The sequence below is a fragment of the Budorcas taxicolor genome, chromosome 13 (assembly GCF_023091745.1).
Source record: "Budorcas taxicolor isolate Tak-1 chromosome 13, Takin1.1, whole genome shotgun sequence".
NCBI classification, from domain to species: domain Eukaryota; kingdom Metazoa; phylum Chordata; class Mammalia; order Artiodactyla; family Bovidae; genus Budorcas; species Budorcas taxicolor.
Window position 1 is genome coordinate 64124963 of NC_068922.1, and position 20132 is coordinate 64145094.

The 20132-nt window shown below is 47.1% G+C and overlaps 2 protein-coding genes across 5 annotated transcripts in view; one reads left to right on the top strand and one right to left on the bottom strand.

Annotated features, from left to right (window-relative positions):
* The window catches only part of ACSS2 (acyl-CoA synthetase short chain family member 2), a 44344-nt gene extending 39810 nt beyond the window's left edge, over positions 1-4534 (top strand). Inside the window, exons 15-19 of the mRNA XM_052650695.1 lie at positions 548-656; positions 2109-2177; positions 2472-2648; positions 3440-3514; positions 3656-4534. Of these exons, the coding sequence (XP_052506655.1) occupies positions 548-656; positions 2109-2177; positions 2472-2648; positions 3440-3514; positions 3656-3783 (558 nt within the window). The 3' untranslated portion in view covers positions 3784-4534. The remainder of the gene's footprint in view (positions 1-547; positions 657-2108; positions 2178-2471; positions 2649-3439; positions 3515-3655) is intronic.
* A 645-nt stretch (positions 4535-5179) lies between these two features.
* The window catches only part of GSS (glutathione synthetase), a 34779-nt gene continuing 19826 nt past the window's right edge, over positions 5180-20132 (bottom strand). For all 4 annotated transcript variants that reach the window (XM_052651402.1, XM_052651400.1, XM_052651399.1 and 1 more), the window contains exons 4-13: positions 18272-18347; positions 17826-17965; positions 17014-17130; positions 13430-13510; positions 13251-13328; positions 11645-11711; positions 8800-8994; positions 8240-8321; positions 6614-6803; positions 5180-5742 (exon numbers count right to left, since the gene is read on the bottom strand). In XM_052651402.1, coding sequence (XP_052507362.1) covers positions 5619-5742; positions 6614-6803; positions 8240-8321; positions 8800-8994; positions 11645-11711; positions 13251-13328; positions 13430-13510; positions 17014-17130; positions 17826-17965; positions 18272-18347 — 1150 coding nt within the window. In that variant the 3' untranslated portion in view covers positions 5180-5618. The remainder of the gene's footprint in view (positions 5743-6613; positions 6804-8239; positions 8322-8799; positions 8995-11644; positions 11712-13250; positions 13329-13429; positions 13511-17013; positions 17131-17825; positions 17966-18271; positions 18348-20132) is intronic.

Genomic DNA, 20132 nt, shown 5'->3' on the forward strand with positions numbered 1-20132 from the left:
TTCATTTGCAACAAATTGTACCTGCATCCCTGAGGGATTACCTAAAAGGAGACTCAAGGTACTTCCTTTGTCCAGTAGCTAAGATTCCACATTCCCAATGGAGGGGGCTGGGTTCGATCCCCGGTTGGGGAGCTACATCCTGCATGCCACAACTAAGACCCAGCAGAGCCAAATAAATAAAAATAATTTTTTTATAAAAAGGAGACTCAAATTTACTAAATGCTTATTACTAACAGACCATGTGCTAGGCAGCTTCCACATACTATTAATTTAATCCTCAAAATAACTTTGGGAGGTAGAAATTATTTTCTCTGATTTACAGATAAGGATCCTGAAACTCAGAGATGTAAAGTTACTTACCTGAGGCCACACAGTTAGTAAGTGGCGGAGTTAGGATTCCAAGCCTAGACTATCTGTCTCCAAAGCATATACTTTGTTCTACTTCTTGGGAATGGCATTCAGGCTATTTCTCCTAAGGTTTGGCAAAGGCGAAACTGTCTTCTTGTGAGACAGTGTAGCAGATGGTTACCACTTCCTCATCTTCCAGGTGTTCAAGCAGCCCTGGCCAGGGATCATGCGCACGGTCTATGGGAACCACGAACGCTTTGAGACCACCTACTTTAAGAAGTTCCCTGGGTACTATGTGACAGGAGATGGTGAGCCTTGGCTGTCCCTTTTCCACACCTCCCACTAAGACATGTACCATCCCCTTTCGTTTTCAAGAGGAGTTGGTTAGGGATGTGTCTTATGTATCAATGTGTAATATCCAGTCAGAGATACAGAGAAGACCATAAGAACAGGAATGAGTGTTGCAGGAAGGCTCTCAGCATGGTGCTGAGATTCGATGTATGAGGGAAAATGTTCTTGTTTCCATCACTGCTGGGCTGAAAGACAGGCAGCACATGGCAGTATGTATTACCATGTCATGTGTGTCCCCATGTCTAGAGCCTATGTTTGCCCATGTGTCCATTCACCAATCCATTCTTCCATAAATATTTATTGAGCACGTAATACTTATCTAAGCACAGGAGTTGTTACCATGAATAAGGTGGGCAAGGTCTCTGCTCTCATGGGGTTTACATTCTAGTGAGGAGAGAGAGGCAATAAATTCAGCAAATAAATACTGCAGGGACAGCCACCATACATGGGGTGGTGAGAAGTTTCTTTGAAGTGATATTTGACCAGAGACCTAAAGAAGCAGCCAGGTATGGGAATATCTGGAGTAAAAATGAATGTTCTGTACCAGAGAGACATAACCATGGAATGTCTGAGGAAAAGACTGAAGCTTGTGTTCCTGGAATGTAGTGAGCAACAGCAAGAATGTTGTATCAGGTTGGAGAGGGAGATAATAATACAGGGCCTTGTGAGCCATGGTGAGGAATTTGGATTTTATCCAGTGTACAGTGGGAGACCATCAGGCTTTTTAAGCAGAGAAGTGATTATAATTTATATATTATTTAGAAAATAACTTTGCTTGTTTTATGGAGAATAGACTTTAGGTCAGTATATTAGTTATCTATTGCCATGGAACAAATTAACTCCAAACCTGGGAACTAAAAACAATAATTATCTCATAGTTTCTGAGGATCAGGATTCTGTGAGTGGCTTCACTGGTGGTTCTCATTCAGAGTTTCTTGTGGGTTGCAGTCAACCTGTGGTTGGAGCTGCAGTCGTCTAAAGGTCTGACTGAGCCTGGAGGACCCACTTCTAAGCTCACTTACGTGGCTGCTGGCAGAAACCTTCAGTTCCTTGCCACGTGGACCTCTCCATAGGGCTACTCATGACATGGCAGCTGGCTGCCCCCAGAGCAAATAATCAGAGAGAATGCAACCAAGATAGAAGCCACAGTGTCTTCCATAATCTCATCTCAGAAATGACATCCTATCATTTCTGCCAAATGCAATTGCTCATGAGACAAACCCTAGTACGGTGAGATAAAGGACTATACAGGGGTACGGATACCAGGAGACGGAGGTTGGTGTGACCGTCTTGGAGCCTGGCTAGCACAATAGGAAGACTTGTTAGGAGGCTGTTGCCGTGCGTACAGCAGTTTGGTGATGCGGATTGCTGCGGTATCCTACTGTGGTGTATTTATTTTGTCCTCCCAGGCTGCCGGCGGGACAAGGATGGCTATTACTGGATCACCGGCAGGATTGATGACATGCTGAACGTATCTGGTGAGGGCCAGGGACCATCTTCCCTTCTCATTAACCCTGCTCACCCGGCAACTCCCAGCCAAAGCCTTCTAAGGGAGCCAGACCACACCTGGAGTGCAGCGTTCATTTCTGGGCTGAAGAGTAACAAACACTGAAGAGTACCTGGAGGAGGGGAACCAGGATGGTGGGGCAACAATGTCCCTTGAGGAATGAATGAAAGGCTGTCCCTATTTGACCAGACCGGGACTGCCTTACTGGGACAGATGGAACAGGGGCTGGGATCTCTCTCATGGCAACTTCCTTTCCCTTGACAAGGACACCTGCTGAGCACGGCAGAGGTGGAGTCAGCACTTGTGGAACACAAGGCTGTTGCAGAGGCAGCCGTGGTTGGCCACCCTCATCCTGTGAAAGGCGAATGCCTCTACTGTTTTGTCACCTTGTGCGATGGCCACATCTTCAGCCCAGCTCTCACTGAGGAGCTCAAGAAGCAGAGTAAGGACCTTCCCTGGGCAGGGATTGCCAGGTCTGTCCTGATGGCCCAGTCACCACAGCAGGTTGTTGGGGAGGGGCTGTAGTGAGCTAGTTTCTCAAACCACAGATAGATCCCAGGGGCTGACTGCCCTCTTCCCACTCAGTCTCCACCATGTTAATAATGATTGATATTTGTAGAATTCTTTCTTTGTGCCACTGAACTAAGTGTTTTAAATGCATTAATACATTTAATCTCTAGACACCTCCATGAGGCTTCCCAGGTGGCACAGTAGTAAAGAATCTGCCTGCCAATGCAGGAGATGCAGAAGACATAGGTTTGATCCCTGGGTTGCGAAGATGCCCTGGAGTAGGAAATGGCAACCCACTCCAGTATTCTTGCCTGGAAAACTCCATGAACAGAGGAGCCTGGTGGGCTACAGTCCATGGTGTCACAGAGAGCCGGACACAACTGAACAACTGAGTGCACACACCTCCATGAAATAGATCCTATTTTTACTCTCATTCTAGAGATGAAGAAATTGAGGCTCAGAGAATTTAGGAGTAAATCACTTGTTCGAGGCCACACTGCAAGTAAAGTGAATTTCAACTCTAGCAGGCTGATTCTAGAGCTTGAGTTCCATGAAGGTGAATTAATAGACAATGAGAGAGTAAAGAGACAATGTGTTAAAAAGAGAGAAAGACAAAAAGCGAGCCTGAGAATGATTAGGTTGGGAACAAAGCCATCTGTGCCTTGGTTTTGGGCAGCCTGGCTAAGGGTACTGGAAAAATGCGTAATGATTTGTTGGTTACAGTTAGAGAAAAGATTGGCCCCATTGCCACACCAGATTACATCCAGAATGCACCTGGATTGCCTAAAACTCGCTCAGGTATGTTCAGAGGCCTCTAGGGATTGGGATTGGATGGGCCAAAGCCCACTGGTGGCGAGTGTGCATGGATGGAAGATTTTGGCAGGGCTGGAGTGGGTCAGTGTGTTGTCACCAGGTAACCAGAAGCGTGTGGACCCCCAGGGAAAATCATGAGGCGGGTGCTTCGGAAGATCGCTCAGAATGACCACGACCTGGGGGACACGTCCACTGTAGTCGACCCATCCATCATCACCCAGCTTTTCAGCCACCGCTGCTTGACTATCCAATGAATAAGACCCTGCCTGGAACCCAGGATTACCCCCTGCTTGGCTTTCCAAAGTTTTGCCCACCCTCCCTGCCCCCATCTAGGAGTGCTGAGGGCCAGTGCTGACCCACAGCACTTCCCTTGTCCAGCTGTCTGGGACCGAGGACCATCTTTGCCTCTGGGTGGAGGCAACTTCCTGCAACCGCCAGGCAGATGCGAGAGGGCCCAGGTCAGCCTCAGGCTGTGCCCCTAGACTGCAAAGAGCTCTTGGAGCCCTGAAGGGACCTGAAGGTCATGTCCCAAACCCAAGTTAAGTGTTCAGTGGGCAAATGAAGGCATGGACTGAAACAGGGAAGCAACTCTAATCCTGTGTCATCTTTCTCAGGAAGCACCAGTACTTATCTTGGGCATGCACTTGCCCCGAGAAATGCCTGTTTGTGAGTCATGAAACAATGATTATTTTTTAAAACATTTTGTTGCTTTTCTTGTGGGTCTAAATTCCCTTTTGTACCGGATGGCAGTGCCTGTCTGCCACTTGTTCCAGGGGCTCTGCAGGCAGGCTCAGTTTCCAGAGGGCTTTCAGATCATTTGTGTCTTCAGAGGAGTATATGTGTTATGCTCCCAGGACCAGAGAAGCTCGCTTTTCTTGCCCTCTGTTCCCAGCCTCCCCTGAACAGTCCTGCCCGCGATAGACGTTCTCAGATGAAGCTCTCTTTTCCTACCCCAGTTGTACTCAGGCCCTGTGGTTGTAGGAATAAAGTCTGTGACTTCATGAAGGTGGTGACTTGCTTCCTCAGTGTCTTACACGGTGTATACTTACTGGCTGCTCTGATCTGTGTGGGGGATGGAAAGGGGAGTGATTTTCCTCAGGAGTACCCCAATATTCCTTCCAGAATTTGGTTCTAGGCAGCGCTAGGCAGGGCAATGCTGGAGACCCAGGTTCGACCCCTGGGTCAGGAAGATCCCCTGGGGAAGGGAATGGCAACCCATTCCAGTATTCTTGCCTGGAGAATCCCATAGACAGAGGAGCCTGACAGTCCATGGGGTCGCAGAGTCAGACATGACTAAGCAACTAACACTTTCATTTTCACCAGGGCTTCTAGGCCCTTTGACAAGCTCCTGAACTAAGCAGGAAAGCAACTAAAGCCAAATTATAACTGTAATGCGCGATCATGGTTGCTCTCCCTGCTAGAGACTGTCTCTCTTCCCTGTGATCCTGTGGGAGCATTAGTGAGTGACTAAGGACTGAAATTTCGACTGAAGGACTGAAATTTCAGGGTCCTATCCATAGGATCTGGAGCTAGGGAGACTGGTTATAGCCAAGTTCCTTCCCCTGCTCCAATCTATCTGAAGTGGGCTGACTAGGATTATAGCTTCTCCCTCCCCTAAATGTACAAACAAAGGAATCACAGAATCAGCCAAGTAGTTTTATTTAAGGCAGAGGTGAGGAAAGGCTGTGCCCCTACCCTTTTCCTCCTACCCCTCAGTCCCAGCCTAGGTCCAGAACCTGCTGGAAAGGCTGACAAGGGGCTAACAGGAAGGTGGCAAGGTTATGGACTCTGACCTCAAATCAGCTTCCTTTCAGCTGTATCCACACCCTGAAGATTTAGGGGCCTCTAGACTGCACCTAAGGGAAACACAGCTTTTCTGGTTCTCAGAAGAGAAAGCTGGAGTTGGGGGGCTGGGGAGAGGGGGGAAGGTACCCAGCATCTGCCCTTCCACGAAGACCCTGGAAATCTCTAGAAGAGACCAGCCTTCACAAGGTAAGGGGAGGGCAGCCCCTCAAGAGGGCAGGCGAGGAATGACCGGACAAAGGATGGAAGGTCTTTGCAGTGCAGTCGGGCAGGCCCGGCTGTGCCCTCACACAGGGTATGGGTTGTCCAGGACTGCCACTCCAGCTGCCACACCGCCATCTGCGTGCTCAATGGCTTTGGTTCGAAGCAGATGTCCCACGTGCTTGTTCATCACAAGTGTCTTTCCCTCCCTATAGAAACAGGGGCAGGAGATACACAATTCCATCACCTGGACTCAGCCCTCAAACCCAAGACCTTCCTTGGTCCCGGCTGAGCAGTACATGGGTGACTGACTACACCTGAGAAAGCGCTCAGATTTCTGAATCAGATTTGGGTTTGCATCGTAGCGTGGATATTATTAGCTCCACCTTTGAAACAAGTTACTCAGCCTTTCTAAGTACCAATTTCCTCAATTTAAAACAGAGATAATACCTCTCACTTTTTAAGATGGTGACAAGGTTTAAAGAAAATCAGAAAAGCATTTAGCATGATGCCAGGCTCACATTTCATCTTCTGTAGCTCTAAATTTCCTTCTCTACCTCTCTCAAGATGGCGGTAGGGGGTGGGGAGGAATTGGCAGGCAGAGATGCTCTAAGTGGAATGGTTGGAGGGGAAGATTATAGAGAGGGCAGGCTCTTGTGGGGAGCATGATAGGATCTGGTATTCCTTCCTTGCTCTGATCTTGGAGTGAGTAGCAGGAAGTGGTAATGAGGGACCAGAAACTGTTCCTTACAAATTCCCCAGTTGTCTTCTTCCTGATTCATTAGTACTCAAGTTCAAGCCCAGGGGCCACTCAGCTTTTCAAAGCCACTGTTTATCCTCTAGCTGGCCCATCCCACCTTTCCCCAGCGTCCCAGGTGCCCTGGGACTGGACCTAAACTTTTTTTCCCTGGGGTCTCCTAGTCCAGGGTTATATTGTTAGCCATCTTGATATCACTTGGAATTTCCTTTATAGTTGCAAAGCAGTTGTTATCTGGACTTCATTTGATAGCCTTGTAAGGTAGGCAGATCTTAGGTCCTTGGCCTCATTTACTACATAAGGAAACATGTTGCTTGGCTCACCTGACATAGACCCCGAAGATGCCCAGCTCTGAAATGCATTGGATCACTTGGGCAGGGCTGCCGGGTCGTAGTAGACAATTCCTAAAAGGTTCGGGTTCAATCTTCTCCATGAGGATGTAGGAGGCTCTCTCTTCACTGTCCCTCAGCCGCTCCAAGGCTTGTACCATCTCCTCCCCGTATAGGTTGTTACCTGCAATTTCACTAAGCAGTCACCCTGGACCCTCTGCCCACCTTCTCTACCCTGTACTCCCACTTCTAGGGCCATGTGGGCAGGTCAAGAGGGTCAGTTCCTGACAGCAGTTCAGTGAACCCAGGGCAGGCTTGTTCTCCAAGGAGGAAAATGTCACCTTAACAGGAGGGCTCTTACAAAAGTGGACACACCTCCCACCATACCATCCTGCCCTGCTATGACTGTTCCTTCTCAGCCTCCCAGACTGGCTCCTGCCCCTCTTAAATGTTGGGGTTTCCAAGGAATCATTCCTCTACCCTTGTTCTCTCCTCCATATATGCACTCTTTTTCAGGGAGATCTCTTCCAAGGCTTCATCTGTAGCCTATAACTTGTTAACTCCCAAATCTTTAGCTAAAGCTCCATGCTCTAAACATCACAGATATCCCAGAGGCTACCAAATCCAACTCAGCATGTCTGAACAGAACTCATTACTTCTGCCTGGGTCTGCTCCTCCTGGGCCGTCCTGTACCCAGTCAAGTGAAAGGCATTCCCGAGTCGCCAATCTTCCTCTCCATTACCTGTCACTGACTCAGACGTGTCTCTTCAGTCTGTACTCCACACTGTCACAAGCTCTGGCCCAGCCTTCTGCATTGCTCTTCTGGACAACTATACCAGCCTCCTCTACGGTCCCTCCACCACCAATGTCTCCCCGTGTACTCTCCCATGGCTGAAACACGGATCCACCATGTGTCCCTCCCCTCCTTTAAACTTGCTAATGGCTTCCCACCACCCATAGGATAAAGCCCAATTTCCTACGTATATTCAACATCCTTTATAATCAGGTCCCAAGCCATCTTTTCCAAACCAAGTCATTCCCTCTCCCACCTCCCACGCTGCGCTCCAGCCTCAGCAGTTAACTTATTAACCTCCAAATGTACCACACTTCCATGGACCAGTGGAAGCCTATGCCTGAGGTTGCTCCTTCTGTATGGAATGCTCTTCCCCCTTTTCTACCTGTGAAATGCCTACCCAACCCTTAAGGCCAAGATAAAAAAAAAAAATCCATCTCTGGATCCATGAGGCAGATATGATCCCTGCCCTCAAAGAGTTCAAACCAGGCAGGAAGGTATCCAACCTCCTGATATGCCCCTCCTGCACTCCCACAGGCACCTCAGACTATACTTGCCCACACCCTCCAGTGCTGGTTAATCACATTCCATGGTGCTTGGGTGTTTCTGTAGTGTAGAGGTCATCACGTTTGCCTCACACATTCTCTTGTGCTCCACAGCACGTGATCACAGGGTCTCCCGTGACACTGTCCAAGGTGGGGCACCTGGGTCAGTTCCTCTCGTGTCCCCTGGAGCCTGGAACTGTGCCCACAGCAAGTGCAGGTCAGCACTGGTGACCTCCTGCAACCCCCTTCACTGAGCAGCCCTGCGAAGGGGGCACCACCTACCTCCACCCTCTCTCTGAGGCTTTAGCACGAAGCAGCTAGGGGCAGCAATGGCCTTGGTGATAGCCTGGTCCCCTTCTTCACCCTGGTAGGAGGAAAGAGAGTAGTCACTAGCATCTTAGGCTGAAGAGCACAGAGCCAAGGTCCTGCTGGTTGTGCAGAGCAGCATTAGAGGAAGAGCAGGAAGAGAAAGGGCCATAAAGCCCCTGAGGCTGGATGCTACTATCTGGATAAGACAACCCCAGTGGACCCCCTGTAGCAGGGAGTACCAGCTTTCTCTGGCAACTGTTCAGGAGTAGCCTGAGGCCTGAAATGCAGGTACAGATACTCCTCAGTTCCTGCTGTCTACCTCAGCCCCATTCCCTGGTTAGCATCCCCATTGCCATTCTTTGCTGACGGAGCTTACAATGGATTCCAGCCTCACTTTCCAGGGTTCCAGGGGACCTCAGAGCATCACTGACTCAAGTCCAGCCCAGTGCCAGCTCCAGCCTCCCCAACACATTGGGCTCTGGGTCCCCAATACTGAGGAAGCCTGAGCTGGGAGAAGTGGGCTGTCCACGCACCAGGTCTAGTGAGTAGAGGCCAGCAAAAGTGGCGCGGAGGCGGGCCACAGCCTCGGGCTGCCCGGGGAGCAAGGACTCCAGCACGCCCGCTCTGCTCAGCTCCTGCTGCACCTTCTTGGTCCCGGCCAGCTGGGTGGCAATGTCCGGGCACTTGACAGCACATGACCTCTCCAGGAGCAGGCGTGCTTCCCAGTTCTGTGGAGTGAAGAAACCAAATGGAATTCTACTTTGACTTTGCTAACCTTTAATGAGCACCCATCAGGTGCCAGGTATCCTCACATGCATCACCTCCCAGGGCCCTTGTAACACACTTGTGAGGCAGGTGTGGCCTCCTCCTAACATGCAGTATTCTTACCCTTGGGGAGCTCACAGCCTAGCACGATGACACGACTGTAACTAAAAGGGGAAATGACAAAAGGTAAAAGGGTAAACAGTGGATGAAGAGGTTTGAAAGGGGAAGGAGACACTTGTTTATGAGCTCAGATTCCTATTTGTACATCAAATAAAATACAAACTGCTGTTGCTTCTGTAAGGGGATCCTGTAAGGATATACTTCTTGTCTCCTTCTCAACTTCATTCCAGGCCATCCCTTCACCCCACTCCCACCTTCCAGCCGCACAGGTCTATCAGTTCTCGGACACAAATGTCATGTCTACCTCAGGGCCTGCATTTGCTGCATTTCCCTCTGCCTGGGATTCTTGTCATTTGGGCTTTTCTAATGGATGGTTGGATCCTTTTCATCCTTAAGTCTTGGCTCAAAGTCACCTTCTCAAAGCACCCTATTTAATGTCATTTCTCCATAATTCTCTATTGTTTCCCCTAGCCAGGAAAAAAACAACAACAACAACTTTTTCTTCTTTTTTTTTTTTTTACAACTTTTTCTACTTTTGTTTACTTTCTGATGACCATCCTCCTGAGCATGCTGTGAGCTCCACAAGAACTGGACTCTTGTCTGGCTCTCATTTCCTGTTGTATCCCCAGTGTTTAACACAATGCCTGAAGCTTTGCAGGTGCTCAGTAAATATGTTGTTGTTTAATGAGGGGAAATCTGACAGAACAGGGAGAGTGACAGGCGAGACTCAACAGGGAAGAGGTACTCAGGTTAACAAAGTAATATGAGCAAAGGTCTGCAGGTGAATAATCGCAGGACGAACAGTCTGGTGGGTCAGGAGTTCAGGGTATAAGAGGCAGGGAAACGTCAGAGGACCATGCCCCACTCCCCCACTCTAGCCTCTCTTCTAGGGCACCAGAGGGACAGTCTGTCTTTACTCCAAATCACAACAAACTGCCCACAGCAGGATCAGGGCCAAAGCCATAGGAGCAACACCACCACCCCATGCCATTCTCACCCCGACACGTGATGTCCTTCCTCTGATGTTCACCTGCAGCACCTCTGCCTGGTCTTCATCAATAACCGCAGACACCTAACAACTGAGCTACTGTTCCGGGTAGAGCTAAAGGTACCCTGCATGTCGGAGATAAACCCAGGAAAGCACCCCATTGTGGAAAGGAGGGAAAGCAAAACTCAGAGATGAGCAGGGGGGCTTGCTCACCGTCTCCTAGCAAGTCACTAAGCCTAGAGGATTTGTCTCCATGTCTAAACCCAGTCTGAGCTTCTCAGTTCCCTAAAAATGTTCTCCTTGTGCATTAATTTCCTTCCTATTAACTTTAAATAAAATTTTCTTTGGCCCTTTCCCTAGAACCTGGATCCATTTTTCCCAATAGACAGTTTCTCTCTTCTCTAGTCAGCAAGCTCGTACCACTAACCACTTTCTAGAGGAAAGGGCCTTCTATAGAGCTGCCACCTCTGTGGAGCTGCTCCCTGTATAGGCTGGGCCTCAGAGAGGATCTTACACTCAAAGAACTATAGATCTGGAAGGACCTCCCTCAGTTTTCTAGTATAGTCCCCTCAGTTTACAGAAACTGAGCCCAGAAAGACACAGCATCCTGCCCATGGTCACCCAAACGTGGAGTCAAATGCTCAGGATCCCCAGACTACTGCTCATGGTATTTTCTAACTTATTTTCTCCTTTGCCTTCTCCCAACTGAAAGAAGGGCTTCCTATTAGCTTCTCCATGCTGTGGATCAGGGGCAGGAGGAAGAGAATGATATGCTAAGAATGACACTGGACTGAGAGTCAGAAGGCCTGGGAGCTCCCTGTGGGGACCTAAGATAAGCTCCTACAAATCTTAGTTTCTCCATCTATATAATGGGGATAATTATACACCTCCTGCAGTGTAAGGATTAAATGAAACAGTAGATGTGGAATGCAATTTTGAAACTACATGGTAAGATAGTAAGCTAAGGTGATACCATTAGTGTCCTTAGTATGAATGGACAGCAGATAAAAACTTTTGGATGCAGATAAAACAGAAAAAAGATCTGGCAAGAAGGAACTGGTCACTGGTGCAGTGAAACTGGTTTGCATTGGCTAGTGAGAGCTGATTGTGCCCATCTCTTCCCAATTCTGTTCAGAGATGTTAAGTTGGGTAGCTTTGAAATTGGTCATGATGGGAGTAGTTACAACAGAAATCAGCAAATGCTATAAATAAGGGCGTGCCTCCCCAGAGAGATTATGGTTACATATTTACCAGCATAACCCTAGAAACTAAGGTGAATGGCTGAAGCACTGTGGATTTGCGAGGATTTAGATTCTGGCAGACGGTGTGTTTATTTAGGGAGTGAGAGGTAGCAAAAGGCTTGTGGGAGGAGAGGAAGTTCCGGGAGGAAGAACTGAAGCCAGGGCCCAAGGAAAAACCCAGGTTGTTACGATCCGTGTGTGGAATCTCTGAGGAACAATGGTGGGTCCCAGGAGGCAGAAAGTGGGCTAATGGAAAGCACCAACCTGTAAGCTGTAATGGCCTGGCATGTAGCCATCCCGGAAGTAAACCACAGCAACCTCCTGGCCGTCCCTAGAAGACAGGATGGAGAAAGCTGCTGCGTTAAATGAAAACTGATGTGTTCGATGGTTCAGTCTGCTTCAGGCTGCATCAAAACGCCTTTGACTTCTTTGAAAGTCAGCCTATGGGGGTGGCCTGAACAGGGATTCACTGGAAGCATGAAGTAAACACCCACACCATCAGTGCTTCCACTAAAAACTGGAAGGGGAAATGCTCTCCAATAGTTCCAGATCTAGAGTCATTCTAGGAAGGCTGCAGGGAAAAAAAAAAGAAGGTGACCAGAATCAAATTAGGTAAACTCTGAAAAAGTGGGCTCAAAATTATTCAGCGGCAGAATCATATTGCTAGCAAAACACACTTGTATTTATATCGCTTAAAGTAGCTGAAACCAGGCTGATGTTTTTTTAAATGGTAGCGGGGTGAGGGTGGGCAGATGCAAAATATGAATCTAGTTAAGCCACAGACTGTATTTTGGAACTTCTTCCCCTTTTCTTTATTTGATATTGTTTGATATATCTGGAAAGTAAATTAATGACTTTGTTTTGTTAAGATAAAAGCACATTTTGAAAACAGTTAAGTGTGAATTCCCTGGCAGCCCTGTGGCTAGGACTTGGTGCTCTCACTGACAAGGGCCTGGGATTCGATCTCTGGTCAGGGAACTAAAATCATTCCAGCTGCATGGCATGGTCAAAAAAAAAAAAAAAAAGAAGAAAGAAAAGAAAATAGTGGTATTGTGAAATGTCAAGAGGTTCTTAATTTTAAGAATCACAAATTTCCAGGTCTAAATATGTGATAATAATACTAAAGTCACCTGGTGGACTTCTCTTGTGGTCTAGTGGTTAAGAATCTGCCTGCCGATGCAGGGAACAGGGTTTCAATCCCTGGTCCAGGAAGATCTTACACACACACCATAGAGCCCATGCTCCACCATAAGAGAACCCACTGCAGTGAGAAGCCTGAGCGCAGCAATGAATACCAGCCCCCACTTGCTGCAGTTAGAGAAAGCCTGCGAGCAGCAACAGAAGACCCAGCTCAGCTAACAATAAAATAAATGTCAATCTTTAAAAAATTAAAAATATAAAGTCAAGTCACCTGATGGTGGCCCATAACGGGAAGCATGGAGCCTGGCTTGGAGCACAAATCCAGCCCCCTTGAAGTCTTGCCTGTGACCTCAGAGAAGCAACTCCCGGAACCAATCAAAGAATGAGCTGGCTACTCCTCTTCCTCCTTGACCGCCCAACCCAATTGCCCAAGTCCAAAGTGACTAGTCAAGAAGGGCAAGAAAACTTTGAGAAGCCCAGAGGCATATGAAAAACAAGGTTATCCAGAATGTCGATAGTTCTGATACAACCCTCCAGAAGCAGAACTAGGCTTCTTCAAAACTGCCTGGGATGGTGGGATATTGTCAGTGTTCACCCTAAAATTCAGAGAGAAGGAAGCAAGCCATCACATCTCCCAGAAGAAATGGTCATTTAGGGGAAGAGGGCGGCAGGATGAGTTTCCCAAATCAGCCCTCTACTGGATCCTTGGGAATGCTCCTGGGACACTTACATAAATAGTCTTCGGTCTTGGTCTAGAGACCCTTTTTCAGAGACGTCTTCGAACCTTCGTCGGATTACATGGATATTCCTGAGAAAGAAGGGCAAGGGTTAGAGAGACTGCCTTCTCTGCTCTGACTGGCTCTCCACAACCCAGGGGCCACCCATGCAGGTCTCCCCTCCTTTACTTACCTGGCCAGTAGCTCATTCTCTATGGCACGCTGGTCAAATATGTTCCTTTCCTTCTCTTGAGCAATCAGTAGCACCTGAGCACTGGGGAAAGAATACTTGTGGCCCCAGGTGACCCCATCCCACCCCCTTCAGCACTGAGAATGAGAACACAGCTTCCCTGAAAGAGAAGACATTCTCTCATCTCAGGACTGCCTCAGGCATAGATACCTGAGGCTACACAACACATTATTTCCTGAAAGTAGAAAACATGAAAAAATGGAGATCTCTTTGCTCCTTCGCCAGTAGGCAGATGTAGTAATGTCAATTTTCTGTGTAAATTAAAATTTAGATTTAAAAACATCCCAAAAACCCAAGAGGACTTTTTCTTAGAATTTAACATAATGATTCAAAAATCTTCTGGAAGAGTAAAGAGATTAAGAGTTGTTGTTTAGTAGCTAAGTCATGTCTGACTCTTTTGTGACCCCATGGGCTATAGCCCACCAGGCTCCTCTGTCCATGGAACTTCAGAAGAATATTTTGTAAGAGAATAATGGGGTTTGGGGCTTAATGACCCTATTATTAGATTGTGAAACATATAATAAAACAAGACCCTATTACTAGATTGTGAAACATATAATAAAACAATGTGTGGTTCTTGAATAAAACACTAAAATAGCTCAGCAGAATCCTATAGAAACTCTAAAGAGCAAATTATGAATAAGGCCTTATTTCCTGGGGCCTCCCAACATTTCTGTGTCGCACATGGGGCCATGTTTGGTCCCACAGTATTAACAGGATCACTGGGGCTTACCTGGCCTCTTCCTTTCTGTTTATCCACATGTTTCTTAAAAGAACAAGAGCTCAAGGACTCAGGGAAATGCTACTGCCAAAGAATTGTCTATTTGATTACCAATCAAGCTATTTTCAGTTATCAAAGACAGGTCCAGTTCCCAGCCAGACTCTCTTAGAGCCAATGCTTAGCAGTACCAAACTCCATTTTTGCTGTAGCTATACTGCTCTGTGCCCAAGGCTTCTTGCTAAGACTCTTGAAGAGTGGGCAGACTTTGCTTAGGATTCTAAATGTGGATTTCTGACCTATTGTACTTGGCCTCTTGTCTGTCTGTCTCTGCTTCTCTCTTCCTCAGCTAAACCTCTTGGGCTACACTTTGCCTAACTCTTCTCCACTTAGCTAAAACACAGTTCCTGCTATGACCCCTCTCCTAGTCGGCCTGAAATCTCTTGACTTCAGAGCTGATATTAAGCTGAGTCTTGGCTTTGAGTTGGGTGTCTGGAGACAAGCTAAGTGCTTTCAGAAGCCATCTTGCCTGGAGAGTCCTGAGGGCCAATGACCTTGCTCTTAACTTTGTAGCCTGATCTGCTCTGCTCATGGGTGGGAATGTGGCAGTTGGCCCAGGCTGGCCCACCTCCAAGAAGAGGCGGAGGAGGGAAGCTGTAGGTTAAAGTGGAACTGCATGCTCTGGTTAATGAAGTCAGCCTGCCCCCTGCCAAATAACTGGACTCAGACTCGGAAAACATTCTACCTCTTCCTGCCTTTAGTTCTGATAGTCTGCTGGGAGCAGGACTGGGAGAGAGTGTTCAGCTAAGGAAGGTGAAGTGGCAGGAGCTTGCTGACTGGGAGTGGGCACCCTGACTCCCAGTCCTGCCAGGGACCTAAGGTACACCCTTGGATAAGTCAGTTTCTTCCCTTGTACCCTGATTTCCCCATTTATAAGTAAGAGAGATAAACAGGTCATAGTTGCCAACCTTTATATTAAGAATCATCTCTTCTTATCCCTACTCATTCTAACCACAGACGTTGTATTTTGCAAGTGTTCAAATAAATGTCTAAATTAAAATCACAATTCATTTTCCAGGCTTAATTTTTTAAAATTCTTTTTAAAAAGTATGAGATAATTGACAAAAATTCATCTGCTCTACAAATGCTTGCACCTCAGTTTTTCAGTCTATCCTACGGGACCATTCCTCTTAAAAGAAGAACAGTGTAACAGAGAGCTCACAGGCTTTCGAGGCAGATAAATATGAATTCTAAACTTACTAGCTGTGTGACTTTGGGTAAGTCATTGCAACCTCTCTGAGCCCTCAGTTTGCTCTTCTGTATAATAAAACTAGAACTCTTTAAACGGTAGTTATTATTACTATTGTTATTATTGAAAGTAATACATAATGACCCTCAATGAGTGTTTTTAAAGCATTTTTCAAATCTATGGTTTCATTTAATTCTCAGTACGATCCTTTTAGGTATTATTATTATTACCTACACTTTACAAGTGAGGAAATTGATGTTCAAGGAAAAGAACAGACTTTAGCAAAGGTCATATTTGGATCAGCAGAAGTACCTATTTGACTCTCAAAATGAAGGTATCCACTCTTAGCTCAGGGACCCCACACCTCCTAATTACCAGTGCCTAATTCTGAGTACACAAGTCTTTTCTCTCCACATTATTCACAGCGTGGATAGAGAAATCCCCCACAGCATTTGTTTATCAGCTGTTTCCTAGCTGACCCATCTCTTGGCTTCATTCTTAAAATATAACCTAGCCAAGAGTTCCACTTGACAAAACATTTGTCTGATGACTTCCAAATGCTCAGAGTCTGAGGTTTCTTGAGTCTCAGTGAAGCTCAACAAGCCCAGGGAGGCTCTCTTGAAGGCAATAAAGTGATGAAGAATGCAGGTTCTAGAGGGAGATGGACTCTTGGCTCTACCGCCAACTTCACCACTTGACCTTGAACAACTCACTTCACGTCTCTAAACCTCAGTTTCCTCATCTTTAAAGTGGGGGAGATGAATAGTATCTACCTCAGAGTGTTTGAGGATTCACTGAGATCCTGTATATGAAATGCTTAGCACAGAGTGTGGTACAAGTGGGTGCTCATTAAGGGTTAACTGATAATGCTATGTTAACATTGCAGTAATTGTTAGTACAGTGGCTGCACATTCATCCAGAAGTCACTTACCTAGCATCTTTACACATCTGGAACACAGGTGAGAAAAAGAAGGAAGCAAAAAATGCCTCTGAACAGTTAAAACAGACACTATAAAATCCCTAAATCAAAGTTTATGCATTTACTCATTAAAGAGGCCCTCAAACATAACAGATCAATTTCTTTCCCAAACTATAACAAATCAAAAAGGAGGTATAAGAATGGGAGTGGAGGATTCTAAATTCAAGCCCAATGACAGCAGTAAGAAGTAAGAGCTCTTACTGGGGAGACGGACAGAAAAACCATGAAGATAATGAATAAGAGCTTAAAGCCTAATAGCTGGGTTATTAGCGCAGGCAAACAGCCTCTCACACCTCTCGCTCTAAGCAGCAGCTTTGCATTACATCAAGATGCAATCAGTGACAGTTATAATGAATGACCTGGAGCCAACAAGAAAAGATTAAAGTATCATCAAAGACTAAATTATATCACCTCTTACTTAAGAAGACCAAAACTCCAGTAAAATAATTTTGACATGCCAAAGTGTAAGCTTCTATTTCAAGAAAAATTCCCTCATTTCCTAATGATGTCAGGCAAAGAAGTTACTGTATCCATGAATGCTGAATCTAAAGTAAGATTCTGTTGCCACTTCTTTCCCTTACTTGGCTGAGCCGTAGAGCTCCCAGGCTTTGGCAATCCCCATGGCCAGTCCCTTGCTGGGATTATTGGAGAGGATCTTGGCAGCTTCTTTGGTCTTACCCAGGACACTGAGAACATGTCTGTTGAAAGAGAGATGTCTTAGCAATTGGATGGACCTTGAAGACTCTTCAGCTTGTGACTCATAGACACTTACTGGAAGATTACTTTGAGAATCAGCTGAGCACTAAGAAACATCCTACCATGATGCCCTCGGAGGATCCACCTCAGGCTGGAATGTGCTGGGCTGCCCTAAGCCTGGCGGCTGGTGTACACACCAGAGGAGCCCTGAGACCCTGTGTTTCCACTCCACACCAGCCTCCCAGTAAACTGAAGCCCCTTTCCCTGAGCCCCACATGTCGTCTGGAATCCTGCTACAGACTGTGTGGAATCACAGAATCCTAAAGCATTACTACTGACTAGATGTGGATGCTACTAGGGTCCAGCCTTCAAAAGGGAAGCCCCTGTTCCCTCTCTGCCTTAGACTCTGACCTCCTTTCAGGTCTTTCTTACCTCAGGGCCCTCACAGATACTGTTCCTTCTGCCTGGAACAGTGACTTACACAAAGAGGGGGCAGGATGAGATGAATCACAAAGTCCCTTCTCTCTCTGACATACCAAGACCTAATTACAAGTGGAAACTGTGTTATGAAGTGGAAACACAGGACCCAAGGCCCAGGAGGGCACAGTCAGCATTGGAGATCCCTGCCCCACCTGTGATTGTAGGCTTATCAGGCTGACACCTCACCTGTGTGCCCAGGACTGCCCAAGGGACTCACCGATGCACAGCTGGGGTCCGGGAGGCTAGGCCCCCAAAGCTGGCAGAGATGGTGTTGATTTCAATCTGTTTCAGGGCTGTGGTGCCATCTGGATTGCACTGGAACATGTAGTCTGAGCGATTCAAGCCCAGGAACACAGTCTAGGGGAAAAACTGAAGGCTTAGGACATTTGCCCAGGGGCTGACCCCGAGGGCCTAGCCACAGAGCCAAAAGGTACTGTGAATTGTACGCAGAGATTAGAGGGGCCAGCTGATGCTCCCACACCCAGTGGAATCATTCCTCTGGTCATCCCAGGATTGGCCACTAATGTATAAACTCCATGGGGACCAATGCGAGGCAGATTCCCATGAGCTCAGTGACTAGGCCAAATTTTTCTGGTAAAGGAGAGAGAGAGAAATGGGAAGGGCAGGTCTCATCTCAGACTGGGGTGAATGGAGAATGGTTACCTGGGCAATGCCTTCTTTTAGGACTTGCTTGTGGATGTCAAAGAGACGAGCAGTAAAGCTGTCCCTTTTGATGGTGCTGGAAGAGGAAGCAGGGTATTCTGTGGGCTACATGGGACATTAAAGGCCAAGGATTTCCACTATTTCCTGAATCCTCTCTAGGTCTACTGGCCCAAACTTGAATACCCACACCAACCCCATAGAGAACAGTAGTTTAGAACCCAGCTCTAGAGCCAGATGACCTGGGTTCAAATCCCAGCTCTCCCACTCACTACTAGGCAACCTCAGAGTCGCTTCACCTCTATGTTTCAGTTTGGTCATCTGGAAAAGGAGGAGAAATATAAATTTATAACATGGCGCTGTTGCTGTTTAGTCGCTAAGTCATATCTGACTTTTATGACCCCATGGACTGTAGCCCCCCAGGGTCCTCTGTCCATGGCATTCTCCAGGTAAAAATACTGGAGTGGGTTGCCATTTCCTTCTCTAGGGAATCTTCCACCCCAGGGATCAAACTCACACCTCCTGCATTGGCAGGTGGATTCTTTACCACTGGCCCACCTGGGAAGCTTAACAGAGTTATAGTGAAGAGTAAATGAGATATTACATGTATAGAACTGAACATAGGGTGTGGCCCCAAGAATTCAAAACTAGCATACACCATGACCATTATGTAGTTGGTAAGCTTTCTAGGTGACCTAACATTAACTCTCTATAGCTTCCCCTATATTCTGATATCTCCCAGGACAAGTCCTATCCGCCTCTTGCTTGGCAGCCTCAGATTAGAAGACAGCAGTTATGCCTGGTGCCTCAAAAGATTTTTCTGACTCTAGCTAAACATCCTCATTTTTTTCTTCAATGAGTCCTCATTGGAAGCCTTCCATATCTGGGTCAGATACTCTGGTATGCACTCCCAGAGCACTGTGGGCCTTTCCTGCATAGTGCTGCCTACAGTTATAACGCTCCATTTTATTTGTGTGATGGTGAGCATCGTCTCTCCTGTTTGACATGTCTGTGTTGACTCATGCTCATGGACAAGTGTGCTGCTGTGACATGGGACACGAGGTGGAACTCATCAGTATGGTTTTCTGGAGCCTTAGGAAGAAACACCCACAGGTAAGTACCTTGTTGCCTCTCGAGATTCAGGCATGAATCTCTGCATATCTGCTCAAGCCTGACTCTCAGGCTCACCTTGCTACAGGGTCCCCACTGAGCCTATGAGGCTCAGGCCTGCCCTGAAGTTCCTCCGCTCCCCATCAGCTCTCTCAGGGGGTCTCCCAGCCCCTGGTAAGGAGGAGAGACACCAGCTGGGCTTCTGCCTCTAGCAAAATTGAGACACGTTTACCCTTTTTTGAAGAGATGCTCCCCTTCAACCCCAGGGCCTAGGCTGCTATTCCAGCTGTGATCCTGGCCTTTTCTCCCTTATAAGCTAGGGTTGTGTGTATTTTGGAGGAGAAGGTAGTAACAAAGGCAGGGGTTGCAGAGTTGGGCTACAGGGAAAGTCTCACATGTAACTGCAGCTTTGGGATAAAGGTCAAAAATCAGGCTGCTCATATTTCTCCACAATCCAGAGTCACAGGTACAAAATCTGGGCCTATCCCGAGAAAGACCCAAGGAAAATGTCCTGGAGAAGTCTGCATACTCATGATTCAGTGGATTTTTAGCTCCAAGTCAATGGTTTCCAGGGCCTTCCTTGGTAAAGCTCAGCTGCTAAAGAATCTGCCTGCAATGCAGGAGACCTCGGTTCGATCCCTGGGTTGGGATCCAGGGGGAGAAGGGAAAGGCTACCTACTCCAGTATTCTGGCATGGAGAATTCCATGGACTATTCCATGGGGTCACAAGGAGTTGGACACGGCTGAGCAACTT